The 15790-nt window shown below is 43.5% G+C and overlaps 1 protein-coding gene across 2 annotated transcripts; it reads right to left on the bottom strand.

The window, feature by feature from the left end:
• Positions 1 to 15: 15 nt before the first annotated feature.
• Positions 16 to 14296, bottom strand: dbnlb (drebrin-like b). 2 transcript variants are annotated; one of them, XM_061817609.1, is made up of 15 exons: positions 14097 to 14292; positions 9915 to 9970; positions 9581 to 9693; positions 9422 to 9496; positions 9006 to 9155; positions 7893 to 7970; positions 5775 to 5926; positions 5644 to 5698; positions 4697 to 4768; positions 4188 to 4308; positions 3849 to 3959; positions 3312 to 3386; positions 3108 to 3166; positions 2932 to 3016; positions 16 to 1001 (listed from the first exon to the last, which is right to left on the bottom strand). In XM_061817609.1, exons 1-15 carry the CDS (start codon positions 14177 to 14179, stop codon positions 865 to 867), a joined length of 1422 nt encoding a protein of 473 aa, XP_061673593.1. In that variant the 5' UTR covers positions 14180 to 14292; the 3' UTR covers positions 16 to 864. The 2 variants fall into 2 exon arrangements, with proteins under 2 accessions (XP_061673593.1, XP_061673594.1); XM_061817610.1 differs by lacking the exon at positions 3849 to 3959 and having other exon boundaries at positions 14097 to 14296.
• Between the last annotated feature and the right edge of the window lie 1494 nt (positions 14297 to 15790).

Here is a 15790-nt window from a genome sequence, read left to right as displayed (position 1 = left end):
CAGATCAACACAGAGCAGATTTATTAAGTTTTATTACAAAGGCTGGACACTATAGACTCTGGGAACAGACGACACACATGTATGTGTTCCAAATTTCACGTGGTCAACTGAGTGGGGAAAAATCATACTTTGAAAAGCAGAAAGATGAAAGAAAGCTTTCGACTGATTCCATGTAAGCTCACATCTTATTGTTGTTCCAGACTCATGATCGCAAACGTGCCATTTTGAATGTTTACTTGAAAAAGTTGAAGTGAAAGGACCAAGGACACATTACACACACCGCAGGGAAATTCATTTGTATTCACTCTCACCTCACAAGGGAATCAACCAAAGAGGGAGGGGGAGTGTAGCGGGTGGTGTTAAAAATATCCACTTCAAATTCAGTCTAAACAATTTGAAATTCAAACATGATTTATGATCAGTCACGTGAAGGGGGACACATTTGGTCTTATGGAAAGCAAAGGCAACAAACTAGAGAAAAGATTCAAATTCTCATAATCTCAAAATCTCGTACCACTATCTTTTTTTTTCCCCCCTGCTGCGGCCTCAGCGAGTAATAATGGAATGACAGCAGATAAAAGAAGTCACTTTGAAAGGAATGTGGACTCAAGTGCTGCGTATTGCGCAGAAAACGTCAAGATTGAAACGAAAGCTCGTCACATTTAACAGGTCAAGCGGTGGCGGTGGCGTGCGTACCTGCGTACAACATCAAGGAGCTGGTATGAACGGGAGCAATTTGGGGAAAAAAACGGCCGGGCCTTCGGGTTGAGCGTCCGTTCGCCGTTTCCGTCATGCGGAGCGGCGCGACCAGTGGAGGACTTTTCCTGGGAGGTTCTGTGTTACTGCGGGGAGGGGGGGGGGGGGTTACACCAGCTCCACGTAGTTGGCCGGGAACATTCCAAAATGGCCGTCGGGGCCGTAGCCTCGCCACCAGCCCTCGTCGATCATCTCGATCCCGGTGATGATCTCGTCGGGGTCGAAGGAGATCTCGGTGTCGTCGGCTAGGGAAAAACAGAGCCATTTAGTGTGAAATCCAAATCAATTATTCCATTTTCTATACCGCCGATCCTCACTGGGGTCACAGGTTAGCTGGAGTGTAAACCTAGCAACTATTAAATCAACAACTGATTATTAATCATATTTTGGATAATTGATTACCGTAATTTCTGGCCTTAAACAGTGACTTTTTTTTTTCCCCCCACACGCTTTCAACCCTGCGGTTTGTGCGGTGATGCGGCTATTTTGTGCATTTTTTTTTTCCTAACGGCAGCAAGGGGGCACTTGAGTGGAAAAGGTAAGAGTGACACTAGAAGAAAATATAAGCCGAGGAAGTGACTTCTACCGGTATGTTTTTTTTTTTTTTAACCGGCCCTGTTAGCGCTGCACTAGCGTTAGCACTGTGCTACCATGTTGCTGCTGTCACTTCCACGTCTCTATGATTTTTTTACCAGTAAGTTTTTTTTTTTTTTATGCGGCCCTGTTAGCTCCGCGCTAGCGTTAGTGCCGTGCTAGCGTATTCCTGCCGCATCTCAGTGATTTTTTTTTTTTTTAAACTGGCTCTGCTAGTCCTGTGCTACTGTGTAGCTGCAGTGTCTGTTTTTTTTTTTTCCCCAACCGGCCCTGTTAGCGCTACACTAGCGTTAGCACTGTGCTAGCATGTTGCTGCTGTCACTTCCGCGTCTCAGTGACTTTTTTTTTATCAGTATAGTTTTTTTTTGTGACCCTGTTAGCTTCGCGCTAGCGTTAGTGCTGTGCTAGCGTATTCCTGCCACGTCTCAGTGATTTAGGTATGCTTTTTTTTTTTTAACTGGCTCTGTTAGTGCTGTGCTACTGTGTTGCTACCACGGCTGTTTTTTTTTTAACCGGCCCTGTTAGCAATGCACTAGTGTTAGCACTGTGCTAGCATGTTGCTGCTGCGTCTCAGTGATTTTTACTGGTATGTTTTTTTTTTTTTACCAGCTCTGTTAGCACCGCACTAGTGTTTCTCTGCTGTGTCTCAGTGATTTAGGTATGTTTTGCCGCGCTGTTTTTTTTTTTTTTTTTTAAACCAGCACTTTTTGTGCTACTGTGTTGTTGCTATGTTAAGCTAAGCTATTAAAACTTTGAAAACTCTTTGTGTACCGTCTTTGTAAATATCTCGTGTTTAAATGTGGGCACTTGCAGCTTTTACACAGCTGCGGCTTCTGTATGTACAAAATGGTATTTCCTTTACAAATGTACTCTGTGAGGCTTTTAATCAGGTGCGCTCTGGATGCCAGAAATTACGGTAATCATTTGGAAACATTGTGGACGTGGTTAGAGCATTGGTGTGGTAAACCAGGGGTCATGAGTTCGTATCTCACTGGGGCCTCCACTCCCCAAGAGGGGTTGCGTCAGGAAGGGCATCTGGCGTAAAAACTGTGCCAAACCAATATGAGCGTTCATCTGAGATGTTACGCTGTGGCGACCCCTAACGGGACAAGCCGAAAGAAACTTGCTTTTAAGTTGAAAAATAGCATTTCGACAATCTTCTGACATGTCAGGAGTGTGAGAGTGTGTGTGTGTGTATATATATATATATATATATATATATGATATTTACATTTGTTTGATGATCTCAAGCATGCTGTCAAAATGTAAGAATTTCAGAAGGGGGCCAATATTTTTTCATGACACTAGCCAATATGGACTCAAATCAAACCCACTTAGACATATTATTAACTATGGATACTTTGTAGTTCTCACTTAAACTGCTATATATACACACACACACACTTTTTCCCCAGGGAATGTGGAGGAGTGAAATTATCCGAGGGTGGAAGAGACCCCCTGCAAGCATGAGAAAAACATACATACGCTACACAAGGAAAGCAGAACCTCGGAATCTTGAGGCAGTCATGACAACGATTTTTCCCAATTTAAGCCAATACAATAAAATAAAGATGTAATTACCAGCCTGGTAGTCATACAAGGCCCGAGCACAGATTCCTCTATCTGATGTCTCCTCAGCGGTCACCTCATAATTGTTCTCCTCAACCTACAAGAAGATTTGGTTATTTGTGTCATAAAAAGGGACACTTTTTTTTTTTTTTAAAAACATCAAATATGTACAAGAATTGACCAAACACCTGGGGGGGCTCTTCGTATAAATGATCCTGGACGCTTGGGCTGGCCTCTGGTACTTCCTCTGTTGAAAGAAAAATACTTCTTGTCTTGCGTTTTATCTACCAGCAGATGGCGGCAGATTGCAGCTGATGGCAAATGATGTTTATGAAGCTAATGAGCAAACAACTTGGCGCGTGGAACTGTTAAGACTACAATCGATGCCCCACCTTTCAAATCCTCCTCAGGGGCTGGCTCCTGTGCGTCATATTCACACCTGGACTGTCCGTCGTCGACATCTGGCTCTTATCACCCAAAAACACAAGCGCAGACATGCATGTACACACAAGCCCGCACAAGACGAAAACCACCACCAAGGCATGAGGCTTATAAAAATGTCAACACGGCAAAATGGATTGAAAGTACAACGATGAAATGAGTAAGTGATGAAATGGATAAAAAGAAAAGCTGTAAAGCAGTGATTCCTAAACCAACGTACCATGCCAGAATATTAGGTGTGCTACTTGAATCTGTAATAATGTAACCTTTCCTTCAACTTTCTGTGCCAAGGACGTATAGCTACAGACTGCAAGTATATCTGTGTGAGATTTCACACCAACGAAGCAAATTTTCTTGGCAGAGTGCTATGTGATTTTTTTCTGATGTGAAACATGTGCCTTGGCGCCAAGCATACCAAATTGGGAAACGCTGGTTTAGACTGACCGTCACCAGATATGTTGTGTGAGTGTGTGTGTGTAAGGTCACACCTGCAGCGTGGACAGCGGGGGCGGAGCCTGCCGGCACCGGAGAGGCTTGGCGCTGAGGCGAGTCGGCTGGCTCGCTTTCGTACTTAGAGAGAAATGGGCTTTGAAGGCGCCCTGAGTAGGGCCGCGCGTGGAGTCCAAAGCATGCACAGATGGAGGAGGTGCGAAAGGAAAGGAAGGTACAAATGATGGAGACAGACAAACATTTTTAAGTGTGATCAGGGACAGGTAGAGAGCGGATTTCGGGCAAATTTCGCTCGTAGCCACCGCTACCCAGAGTGGAAATGCAGGAGCGGGTGACAAAAGTAATGTGGCGGGCGGGAAAGTGGAGGGGTGCACTACCTGGCTGGGGGCTGATAGCGGCAGAAGGCACATCGGAATCACTGGGAGTTATTCCCCTCTCTCTCTGCTTGAACATGTCTCTGGGATTCACAGCTCGCTGGGAAATCAGGGAAGCGGCCTCCTGCAAAAGACACCAGACATTCAGTGGGAAGAAAAACTGTGAAAATATCAAATGGAACTGCTAGCTTGGACCGGTCAACCGCGGTGTTGTACAGAATCCAGAACAATACAAATTTGAGAAAAATACAGGATTTCCTGAATGGCTAGGAAATTGGTGGCCAGCAGATGGCGGTAAAACTATTGGTTATCTGTGCTGGGCTATTCTTGTTGAATGCACAAATACCACAAAAAAAAAAATACAGTAGTGTGCTTCCTCGCAACAACAGAACATATTTATTTGTCTCATTTCTCATTGAACAAAAGCTATTATGTGTATAAAAAAAAAAGTGTGCAGTCTTATTGCGTAAGAAAGATGAAAGTTTGGAAAACATTGAAGGAGGGAGACTCACATTGGCCTTTTCCACAGATTCCCCTCGTCGGACTGCTTTCTTCTGGGCTTCCTGGATCTCCCCCTGTTGCTCCTGATGGTGGGCACATTCAATATTTGCTCTCATCAGTTACCTCATGATTTTTTTTCATGACAGCCAGCATCTCGTCATACATGAATCAGGGATGAGAATGACCAATTTGGAAAAAGACTGAAAATGTCTGTCGATTTGGGGGGGGGGGGGGGGGGGGGGTCCGAGTGTCCTGGATATTTTTTTTGCTCCTTTCGGAACACAGAGTTCACAGCACTTTGCCGGGAATGTCCACTTTTTGTATGTGTTCGGTTAGACATACCGTTTTTGGTCCTATCTGCAAGGTTACACTTTTTTCAAGCCATGCCCATCTGAAACAGTTTTTGATTCCAGCATCCTTGTCAATTGCCCTCCCTCCCTCTTCATCCTTTTTTTCCCAACACTTTCGCCATCGTGAAACTTTGAACACGCCGTCGCTCAGTTCGCGCTAAGTCCCACGCGCCATTAATTGGCTAACTAACAAGTTACACTGCGATTTCTGAGAACCGAGAACACATGTACATGGCAATGGTGAAACTCGATTAACCACTAACACGATTGGATCGTTATACTGTATAACTCTGTTGTCCAATCGAGTAATTGCCGCAAACAAGTTTTAATCTTTGTCGCAAAATGCAAATATTTACACTACCGAGCATGTTAGAACGGCATATGATAGTCGTGCTTGTGCTAGCACGAAGCTGAACTTGCAGCTCGGAGCCCACCACCGAGAGGCGGGCGCACGATACCCTACCCCCTGAAATTTTCTCAACGGATTTGCGCTTATCTGGAGAATGGTCATTTTGGTCTGAAAAAGTCAGAAATCCGCCGATCGGCGGAAAATTCTCATCCCTGATGAATTGAAATTCACTTTCTGGGCCCCCAACTAAAACACTGACCCAGCGTTGTTTCTCTTGCTCTCTGCTCTCGGCCTCCTGCTGCTGCTGGTACTTCCTGCCCAAGCAATGATCAAACCAGACCAAAATCACACAGCTGAGTTGTCAATTCTCACTCAGTTGTTGCCACCTACTTCTGTTGCTCAATTTGAACGGCCCTCTCTTTGTCCCACTTGTCCCTCTGCGCCGCCTCCTTGACTTCCCTGTCCTTCCTCTCTTTCTCCAGATGCTGGCGCTCCTCATCTGCTTTGCGCCGCTCCTCCAGGCGACGTTTCTCCTCCTCTTTCTGGGGCACAAGAACAAAAGACTGAGCACAAATCTAATTGTTTATAGCAAGGGAATGCTTGTCAAATTGGCAAGACAGAGTAAACAAAATCAGAAAGTTGTAGAGTAAAACAGCATTCCAGTGTTCACCCGTTATTCATGGATGTTAGTGCCCACATTGAAAGACGAGATACTTACAAAGAAAGACTGTACACAGAAAGAGATTAACGCTAACGCTAACAGGGCCAGTTAAAATAAAACTTCCCGGTAAGTATGACCGAGACACGACAGTAAGACAGCAGCAACACGCTAGCACAGTGCTAATGCTAGCACAGCACTAACAGGGCCGGCAAAAGTCACTTCCTTGCCACATACATTCCACCGATCTCATTCTTACCTTTTCCGCTCGAGTGTAGGCCGGAAATTACAGTATGTATGATATGTACCATATTTTTACATCTTTTAACAGCATGCCTTATTTGCACAACTGTTGTGTAATTTGTCTAAAGAAGTACACTTGAACACACTGGTTACAATGTTAGCATGTATTTGATCACTGTTTAGTGTGCATGTTGGGAGGATGTAAATAGCATTTAAAGTGCATGTCTTGTGTCAATTATTTTTTGAGTGGCAGCACAGTGGGTCAGCTGGTAAAGAGTTGGCCTCACACTTCTGAAGTCCCGGGTTCAATCCTGGACCGCCTGTGTGGAGATTGCATGGGTTTCCTCCGGGCACTCCGCTTTCCTCCCACATTCCAAAAACATGCAACATGAATTGGACACTCTAAATTGCCCATAGGTGTGATTGTGTGTGTGGCTGTTTGTCTCAATTTCCCCTGCGATTGGCTGGCAACCAGTTCAGGGTGTACCCTGCCTCCTTCCCGTTGACAGCCGGGATAGGCTCCAGCACTCCCTCCCACCCTCGTGAGGATAAGCGGCTAAGAAAATAGATGGATGGATATTTTTTGAGTACTTCTTTTATGTTTTATTTGCTAGCTATCCTTTTCTCTTTGCTGTGGTGTGATAATTTTAGTTTCGATGTGACACCGTGAGTGTGTACATTGTCAGGAATGACCTGCCTGCACAGGCAGCGTGTGGGGCAATGTACCGTAATTTCCGTGCCATAAGCCGCGACTTTTTTTTTTTTTTTTTTACACAGTTTCAACCCTGTGCTTTATGCGGCTAATTTGTGCATTTTTTTCTAACGGCCGCAAGGGGGCACTCGAGCGGAAAAGGTAAGACTGAGAATGGTGGAATATATGTGCCGAGGAAGTGACTTTTACTGGTCCAGCCCTGTTACTGCCGTCTCTCAGGGATTTTTACCGGTGTGTGTGTGTGTGTATATATATATATATATATATATATATTTTTTTTTTTTATTATTTATTTATTATTTTTTTTTTAACTGGCCCTGTTAGTACGGCAGCGCTAGCCTTAGCATGTCGGCACTAGGTTAAACTCTCTGTGTACCGTCTTTCTTTGTAAATATCTCGTGTTTGAATGTGGGTTTCTATGTGGGTACTTCCGGCTTTTACAAAGCTGCGGCGTATGTATGTACCAAATGGTATTTCCTTTACAAATCTACTGGGTGACGCTTATAACCAGGTGCGCTCTGTAGGCCGGGAATTATGGTAACCTTCTGCTTGCAGATGTGAACTGCAATTGTTCCTCACTGCCACGTGAGCGCCATCATATGGCAGCTTACATACAGACTAAAACACTTAATGGCACGCATGCTAACAGCGTAACCAGTGTTGAAGTGTACTTCATTGGACGCATAACAAAAAAATTTGAAAATGTTGGAAATCAGTGTGCACATAAAGAGCACCACATTAGTCTAATGTGGTGCATCATCTATTTCAAAGAGAATTTAAGACAATTGTGAAACTACAGCACCTTTGAGGAGCAAAATCCACGAATATGCGGGGCCGCGAACGCACACTGTAAATCTGTTTGTTTCAGAGTTGAAGACCTGAAAAGCAACAGTACCTCCGCCTGCGCCCAGAATGTGTCCTTGTTGGTTCTCCTGATTTCTGACATGGCGTTGGTCTTTTGGTAGACAGAGCCCTGCAAGCAAGGAAATCAAAGGATAACTCATGCAAAACAGATGAATCTTGAAATGCTTTAAAAGATAAAATTCAGTTAAATACGAGGTCTTAAAAGTCACACTCGCATGACAATGCAGTACACAAATGTGATTCACGACAATAAACTCTGTTAAAATCTCTAAAACCACGTATTGAAGCGGTTTCAAGCCAAACCTTGAATATTTTACCACTTTAAAGTCAAACTTTGTGGCAGAGATCTCCGTCCATTATTGTGTCTCGTTACCACGTCAGCCGTCACGCGTCCCAAAACTCGGGAAACACGGATAATCCAATTATTATGATTATTATTTCGCCATGTCATTTAGAGTGCCAAATTCTTTAGCTCGTCACTCTGCCATCCCTTCTTCCCTATTGGATGCCTCGTCTTTTGTCGTCCACAAACTGAAAAGTTTTCTATTCACAGCGGTGGCACACACACGATCAATGGCTTGTTCGACCCAAAGGCCTGTAGTGAAAAGGCAGATCTAAAAGTAAGAAGCAAATAATTTTACATCCAAATGCAACAGCCACCTCAAATAAAGTCCCGATAGTAAGTCGAGCAGGTGAACACATCCACTTTGAACATCTGAAAGTTGTGACAATCACTTTTTAGGTGGTGTCCATCTACACCAGGGGTGCTCAATGCGTCGATCGTGAGGCAGTCTTAGTCGATTGCGGGACGGTGTGTCCCAAAAAAAAAAAAAAAAAAAAAAAAAAACAATTGTGCACTCCTGATGCAGTCTCTTCGCAGATAATCTGCATTACGCGCAACAACAAAAAATTGCGATGCAAATTGAAAGTATAACATACAGCTATTCAGTTTGTGGATTTTGCAATGTGATTCAATGAGTGAGAGATTACAGCTAATGGCACAATTCACATACGTACTGTAACAAAGGAAAACAAGAGGCCGCTGGTTTCTTTAGGCAGCACACTGGACTTTCTCTAACAACGACCGCTGCTCTGCCACACTTTTTCCTAGTTTACCTTACACCAAGCAGCAAAGATGTCATACCACGGGACCCTGAGGGCCGCTGTCCTGGAACCGACTCGAAGCTTCTTTGTGGAAACTGTAGTTTGCTCCCGAGGCCTTGGCCACCTTCTCCATGATCACCTCGGGTTCGACGTCCTCGTCTGCTCGGGCATTTACGGTCACGTGGGCCCCCTGACAACACATCCAAATGAAAATTCCATTTACAAAAGCTGGTGTAAACTTGGTGTCCGTCCAGCTGCTTGCTACAATGATATACGACGTATGACACCGAAACTACTCCAACGCAGCCTTTTTCCACGGATGTAAGCAGCTTTGATGAATGGCCTGCTCTTCATGTCGTCCTCCAAAGATTAACAATGTGCAACTCAGCATGTTTTAAACACAAACAGATGGTCGGAGAAAAGTCAAAATGTATATTTAAATGAGTGCAGTGTTACCTTAAGAAAGTTTGCCATGGAGCTCACATGATTTGCACAAAGTCCTTTCCTGGCATCGTTCACTCCTTCCCCCGTCTGAGACACAAACAATTGGTTCTGGATGACGAGTTTACGAGGGGGGGAAAGGACAAATACACACCGGTGGAACGGAGTACTGACCCAATTGATGAGGACGTATTTAGGAAGGCCGGAGTTCGGGTCCTGGACCCGACAGAAAGCATACATTACTTTTCCACTGTTGAGCTCCTCCACCAACTCCTCCAATCCTCCATCTGATAACACAAACATTGCGGCAATCGTCAAATGGCTGCTGCGGTCGCTTGTGTAACAGGGAACATTTTTCCCCTTTGCAAATGACGGGTTGAGGCAGCGGTTGGCTTTGTGCTGATCTTCAACTACTGCGGTTGCGTGCTGACAGAGACATTCCAACGTGCATTTGATGATGTTGTGTTAAGATGACAAAAGCCTGATATCCGTCTAAACAATTACTCACCTCCTTTTTCTACTAGGCGGATGTCATTGCTGTTTCCCTCGTAGGTGAACAAGGCCCTGAGGAGGAGAGCCAGTAAAACACATTATTACAATGTTATGTTAGATTTCCCCTCTCCCTTCCTACAAGTCCATCCATCCATTTTCTTCACTGCTTATCCTCACAAGGGTCGCACGGAGTGCTGGAGCACATCCCAGCTGTCAACAGGCAGGAGGCGGGGTACACCCTGAACTGGTTGCCAGCCAAGCGGAGGGCACATGGAGACAAACAGTCGCCCTCACAATCACACCTAGGGGCAATTTAGTGTCCAATTAATGTTGCATGTTTTTGGGATGTGGGAGGAAACTGGAGTACCCGGAGAAAAAAAAAAATGCAAAATCCACACAGGGAGGGCTGGGATTGAATCCGGGTCCTCAGAACTGTGAGGCCAACGCTTTCCAGCTGCACCACCGTGTCCCCCCTTGCAAGTGAACGGGCTAAAATGTCATGTCATTATCCAAGCCCCTTATCCTCACAAGGGTTGCAGGAAAGCCAGAGCCTATCCCAGCTAGCTTCGGGCAAAAGGTGGACTACACCCTAAACTGGTTGCCAGTCAGTCGCAGGGCAGATATCGACACCATCACGCTGCCCGCGCCAAAGGCAGGGGCGTGTACCACGACACCATAAGTAACTCTCGGGCTAAAATAGTCGGACTTTTTTTTTTGTCATTTTGTCATGTCATTTTCCCCCAAGAGGTCTTAAAACAGCTCACCACATCTTAGCAACTGCTGCAGTTTTAGGTGGCGGGGGGTAGTTTATCTAGCCACGGCTCACCTTGCCCCCTCTATTTTGGGGTGGCCAATGGCATGTAGCTTTACGCTACTATGAAGATGTATCAGGAGGACAAGCCCTGAGAGCGCAGGCCCCACACATAAGGCAATAAAACATCAATAATACTTTCACTTCTGGTGGTGACACTTCATCAGCCGCTGAACTACACTTGCCAACTTGATCCTACACGTGGGACCTCATACAGTACCACCAAAATCAAAATGGCTTGTTTCATGAGACATTTTCTGACATAGCCCACAAATACGTGTCTTGGTTGCGTATTTTCAAACTTGATGAATGAGCAGTCGCTGCGGAGGACCAAATGCTTCCGTAAAAGCGAGTAAAAGGTCATTTTTCCATATTCTCGCCTCTTTAAAACTTCCTCTGATGCCCTATGGATGAGACAACATGTTTCCAACCAGCTGATCAATTAACCTCACAGTAAGTGATGCAATCAAAGAGATTTTAAATAGCCTTTACAGGTTCAGGATTTTTGGGGGCGATCAAGTTTAAAAAAAACGCTAACAGATCACCAATTACCGATCTGATCACAAGATGGAGCAATTAGTAAACTGTTTACTGTATATACTTGTGTACTTAATTTTTCAAAAACCATATATCTAGAATAAATAATGTATCTGTCGGCAGTACGGTGGAAAACTCGTTATAACGTATAGCTCACAGTTCTGAGGACCAGGGTTCAAATGCCAGCCCTGCCTGTCTAGAGTTTGAATGACTACCCCGTGCCTGCGTGAGTTTTCTCTGGGCACTCCTGTTTTCTCCCACATCACAAAAATATACATTAATTGGAGACGCTAAATTGCCCATAGGTGTGAATGCGAGTGTGAATGGTTGTGCGTTTCTCGGTCCCATGTAACTGGCTGGCAATGATCGTAAAAAACAGGATGCGGTGGCATCGGAATACAAGATTTTATAGGAGAAGTCTGAGATAGTGCAATCGTGAAAGAGCCAATTTGTCTTGTAGTCCGATCGACACGTTACGTGTTGTCTCTCAATTGCCTTCTCTCCCCCATTGCGGAGATTTAGTTATCTGTAGTGACCGTCCGATATTTACAGTACAGGGAGTCCTCAGGTTAAGACGTGTCGACTTTAGAATGCCCGCACGGCGTTTTGTCTGGCTAATGCTTGCCCGTGTTTGTCCGCCGGGAGTATCTTCGTATTTTTCGCCCTCCTTTTTAGATATTATCGCCCCAAAGATGAAAGCTGTGTCTTTTAGCAATGCTTCTGTACCAACAAAGCTCAAGCTCGTAAAAAGATTGGAGAGTGGAGAGACACCACCACCACCACCAAGGCTTCAGTCGGTCGACCGTGGTGACAATTATTAAAGACAAAGCGCATGTGAAGGGTTCCGTTCCCATGTCAGATACAATGATCACAAAACAAGGTTCTGTGATATTTGTCTAGATGGAGAGAATTGAAGACCAGGTTACTTCTCAGTAGCTAAGCACAGCATCCCCTTCTTCTTCTTCTCCATCCACCTCTCAGCAGTTATACTAAGTGCATCATCTTGGTTATTTCAATGCATTTGTTTTTTTTATTACAAAGTATTTTTATGTAAATTATGACTTTCATGGTGGAATCCGAGTTCAGTCACTACTGTAGGAGTTTCAGTCTTAGACCAAGGACTCCGTGTACTATGTCAAAAGATGTGAAAAATAAAATAAAAATATACAAATAATAAAAAATAAACTATCTTTTGGTTTCTGATCTACTCTGCATGATGGCGACAAGGTCTTTCTCGAGCCAATCAACATCGGCTAATTGTGACAACAAAACTGATCAGCAAAAAAAAAGCAATTGTCAGCCGATCTGATCAGGCTGATCAAATCGCTGTAAAGTCTAATCTTAAAAGAGTCCAAAGCTGATAATCCTGTTAGAAAACAAACTAACAACAGTGTTAACCAGTCTTTTGCTTCTTATCGCAACAAAGGACAAAGCGTCCTTTCAAAGATGAGTGTTGTGATGTGAAACTTTTACATGTAAATGTATTTATTGCCTTTCATTATCAGGGATTGTTCCCTGTTCGTGAACAAAGAAGGATTGAACACGAAAACTTATACAAATGTCTCCCGATACTGGAAGTCCAATTTTTAGATTTTGAACCTTGAAAGTTGGAATGTTCAAAAAGTCATACAACTTGAGTTTTAAAACTTGAAATTTGGAACGTGATTGAAAGGTGCGAAATGGCCAGAGTACCTGGAGAAATCACATGCAAGGACGAGGAAAGCATGCAAACCACACAGCAAGGCCTGACCCTGAATTCAAACCCCCAACCTCAGAACTGTGAGGCTTAGGTAAAAAAAAATATGCACCTGATGTCATTCAAAACTAGAACAGTCAGACTGTATACCTTTGGAACTCAACTTAAGTTGTTTTCTTTTTCGGATTTGCGCGATAGCTACCAGTGACAGATAAGAGAAGAACTATGATGAAGACCATTTCAAAAATGGAAGCGTATTGTGGGAAATGAGAGTCTCTCTCACCTAGCTGCTCAGCACAAACTGTCACAATAATTGCAAATACTGTTGTGACATTGGAAGACCAATGAATTGTTCTACCTGTCACTATGGCACCAGGATAGATCAAAGCTACATTTGGGTGTAATTTTAAACAATTTTCGAGACCAACTAAGTGACACGAGACTGTCGGAAAGGTCATAGCCTCTAAAATACACATGCAATCACCTTTAGATCGCCATATTTGTGTGTGTGAGAGAGAGAGAGAGAGAGAGAGAGAGCGAGAGAGAGAGAGAACCTACCGGCTTCCATCAGACAGAAAAGTCAATGCTATGATCACATACCAGAAGAAAAATAAATCTCTGGTATCCAATTGGATGTAATATTTTAAACTAAGGTTTACTTGACAATTAGAATGACGGGTAGACAACCAACGACAACAAAGGCGAAAGTTCTACATCTTTCCTTAAAAGCAGGAACCGGGCGTCTTGTTACAATCTTTATTTTTAAATAATAAAAATTAAAAAGGTTTCTAAAAAGACTAAACAATTTCTATACCCTAAATATTCAGTCACTGATTGTATAAATGCTTCGATTACTACATTAATTTAAATTACCGTTAATTGTAACTGCGAACAACTCCCCCCCCTCAAAAAAAATAAATACAATGAAATAAAATAACTGAGTGCAGAGATGAAGGCAGGCATACACGTTTGTACACATCCACGTAAGATATGCTGAGGTTTAAGCGTTCAAACAATTCGTTAAACACTGGCGACAAGTTGACGTGACTTCGCCACTTAGATGCTCCCGGGCTAGCCAACATCAAAAAGGTACATAACGCCTCCTCATTTCGCCTCAAAGTTTTCGCCTGTTCTTTTTTTTTTCTGCTCCTTACCAGTTAGTATCGGATTTTTCGTTGACGACTTCTTGATACGCCGCTGTTAACGTGGGGCCGTTTTTGCTAAGATTTACTGCCATGGTTACGTTGATGTGAGCTAGCCAGCTAGCTGTCTGTCCGACCCTATCCGGGATGCGCCCTTCCTGGCTCGCTTCCTTCCTGGTTGGCCGGCTAGCTTAGCATATTTTAGCTTAGCCCACTGGGAGGGGGGCGTGGCAGCCGTGACACCGCCTTTCCTCACGACTGAGCAGGAAGCGAAATGGGCACACCGAGTAGCATTGTCTCATGAAAGAAGACAGCGGGAATGAGCGGGGCTTGTCTACTTTGTGTTGGTTTTCAAGGTTTTAAGTGCTGCAAAGAATCAGTGTAGCTCCCTCTTTTGATCGTTCATGACAGTGATTTCAAATTAGTGTAAATGTTAAATTCTTTAAGAACGCTGGGAAGGGGGGACTCGGTCAAGACAAGAATCAAACGCACCCTTGCATCTCCACGAGGGTCAGACCGACTTGTCCGAAATTCGAGCAGGATCCTTTTTGTGCAGAAACTAATTATTATACAAAGCACACGGTAAGTGCACGCCAACGTGCCACGTAAATCATCGGAAGCAGCTCACAATGACAATGTATTAAAATACATCGTACGCCTTACAGATGTTGATTCATAAATGTATTGATGTGTCCAAATCACTACATAAGTGTTTTGTGAGTCGAAATTGGCAGTAACAAGTTGACAAACCAATCAGACGACATAAACATGTTGATCAATTCCCTAAAATCTGACTGACCAGCCAGCAGGGAAAGTCAGGCCTCCTGCTGCTGTTGACTGAAACACAAACATACCTTCTGACGTCTTGCTGCCACACCCAACAAAAAAAAAAAAAAAGTCGCTATTATGTTATATTGTGATATGTTTCACGTTATAATGTGGATGTTTGATGTTATAACATGTTTCACCTTGTAATGTGGTTAATTATATCCACTTCCACATAACGTGATCGCGACCTTTTTTGTGTGTGGCAGCAATACGCTTGCGTACGTATTTACTTAAGCATATGTTTCACGTTATAATGCAGCTGTTTTATGTTATAACATATGTTTTGCGTTATAATGTGAATCATTTCAAGTTACAACGTGATTCTTTTCATGTTACAACATGATGTGCTCTACGTTTTAACGTGATTCGTTTCATGTTATAACATAGATTCGTTTCACGTTATAACGTAGTAAATAAATAAATTTCACCCTTCTTCACTCCACCCCCCCAAAAGGCAATTACTTCCGCTTCCTACTACATCTTTTTGCTCCATGCGTAAAAGGCAATCTTCGGGTACACGACGACGTAAAAAGCTCACCAAATCCATGTTTTGTGCAACACTCCAGGAGAGTCCACTTCTCACTGTGTCTTCTTGTGCGACAGACACCTTGGAATGAATGTGAGTGACCACAGGGTCGCAACAAGTTTTTAGGTTATAACGTAGAACTTATGTCACAACATGCTAAATTACATGTTGTTCATTTCACATTATAACATGAAATAACTGTTATAAATGTTTCATGTTATAATGTGAAATTAATTATGTTATAACAGTGATTCCCAAACAGTGTGCCAGGTACATTAGTGTGCCGTGAGCGCTCTTCAGGTGTGCCATGAGAAGTTATCTAATTTTATGTAATTGCTAAAAAAAAAAAGAA

Source organism: Syngnathoides biaculeatus, chromosome 4 (assembly GCF_019802595.1).
Source record: "Syngnathoides biaculeatus isolate LvHL_M chromosome 4, ASM1980259v1, whole genome shotgun sequence".
Lineage (NCBI taxonomy): Eukaryota > Metazoa > Chordata > Actinopteri > Syngnathiformes > Syngnathidae > Syngnathoides > Syngnathoides biaculeatus.
This window is presented reverse-complemented; position numbering and strand designations above follow the sequence as displayed.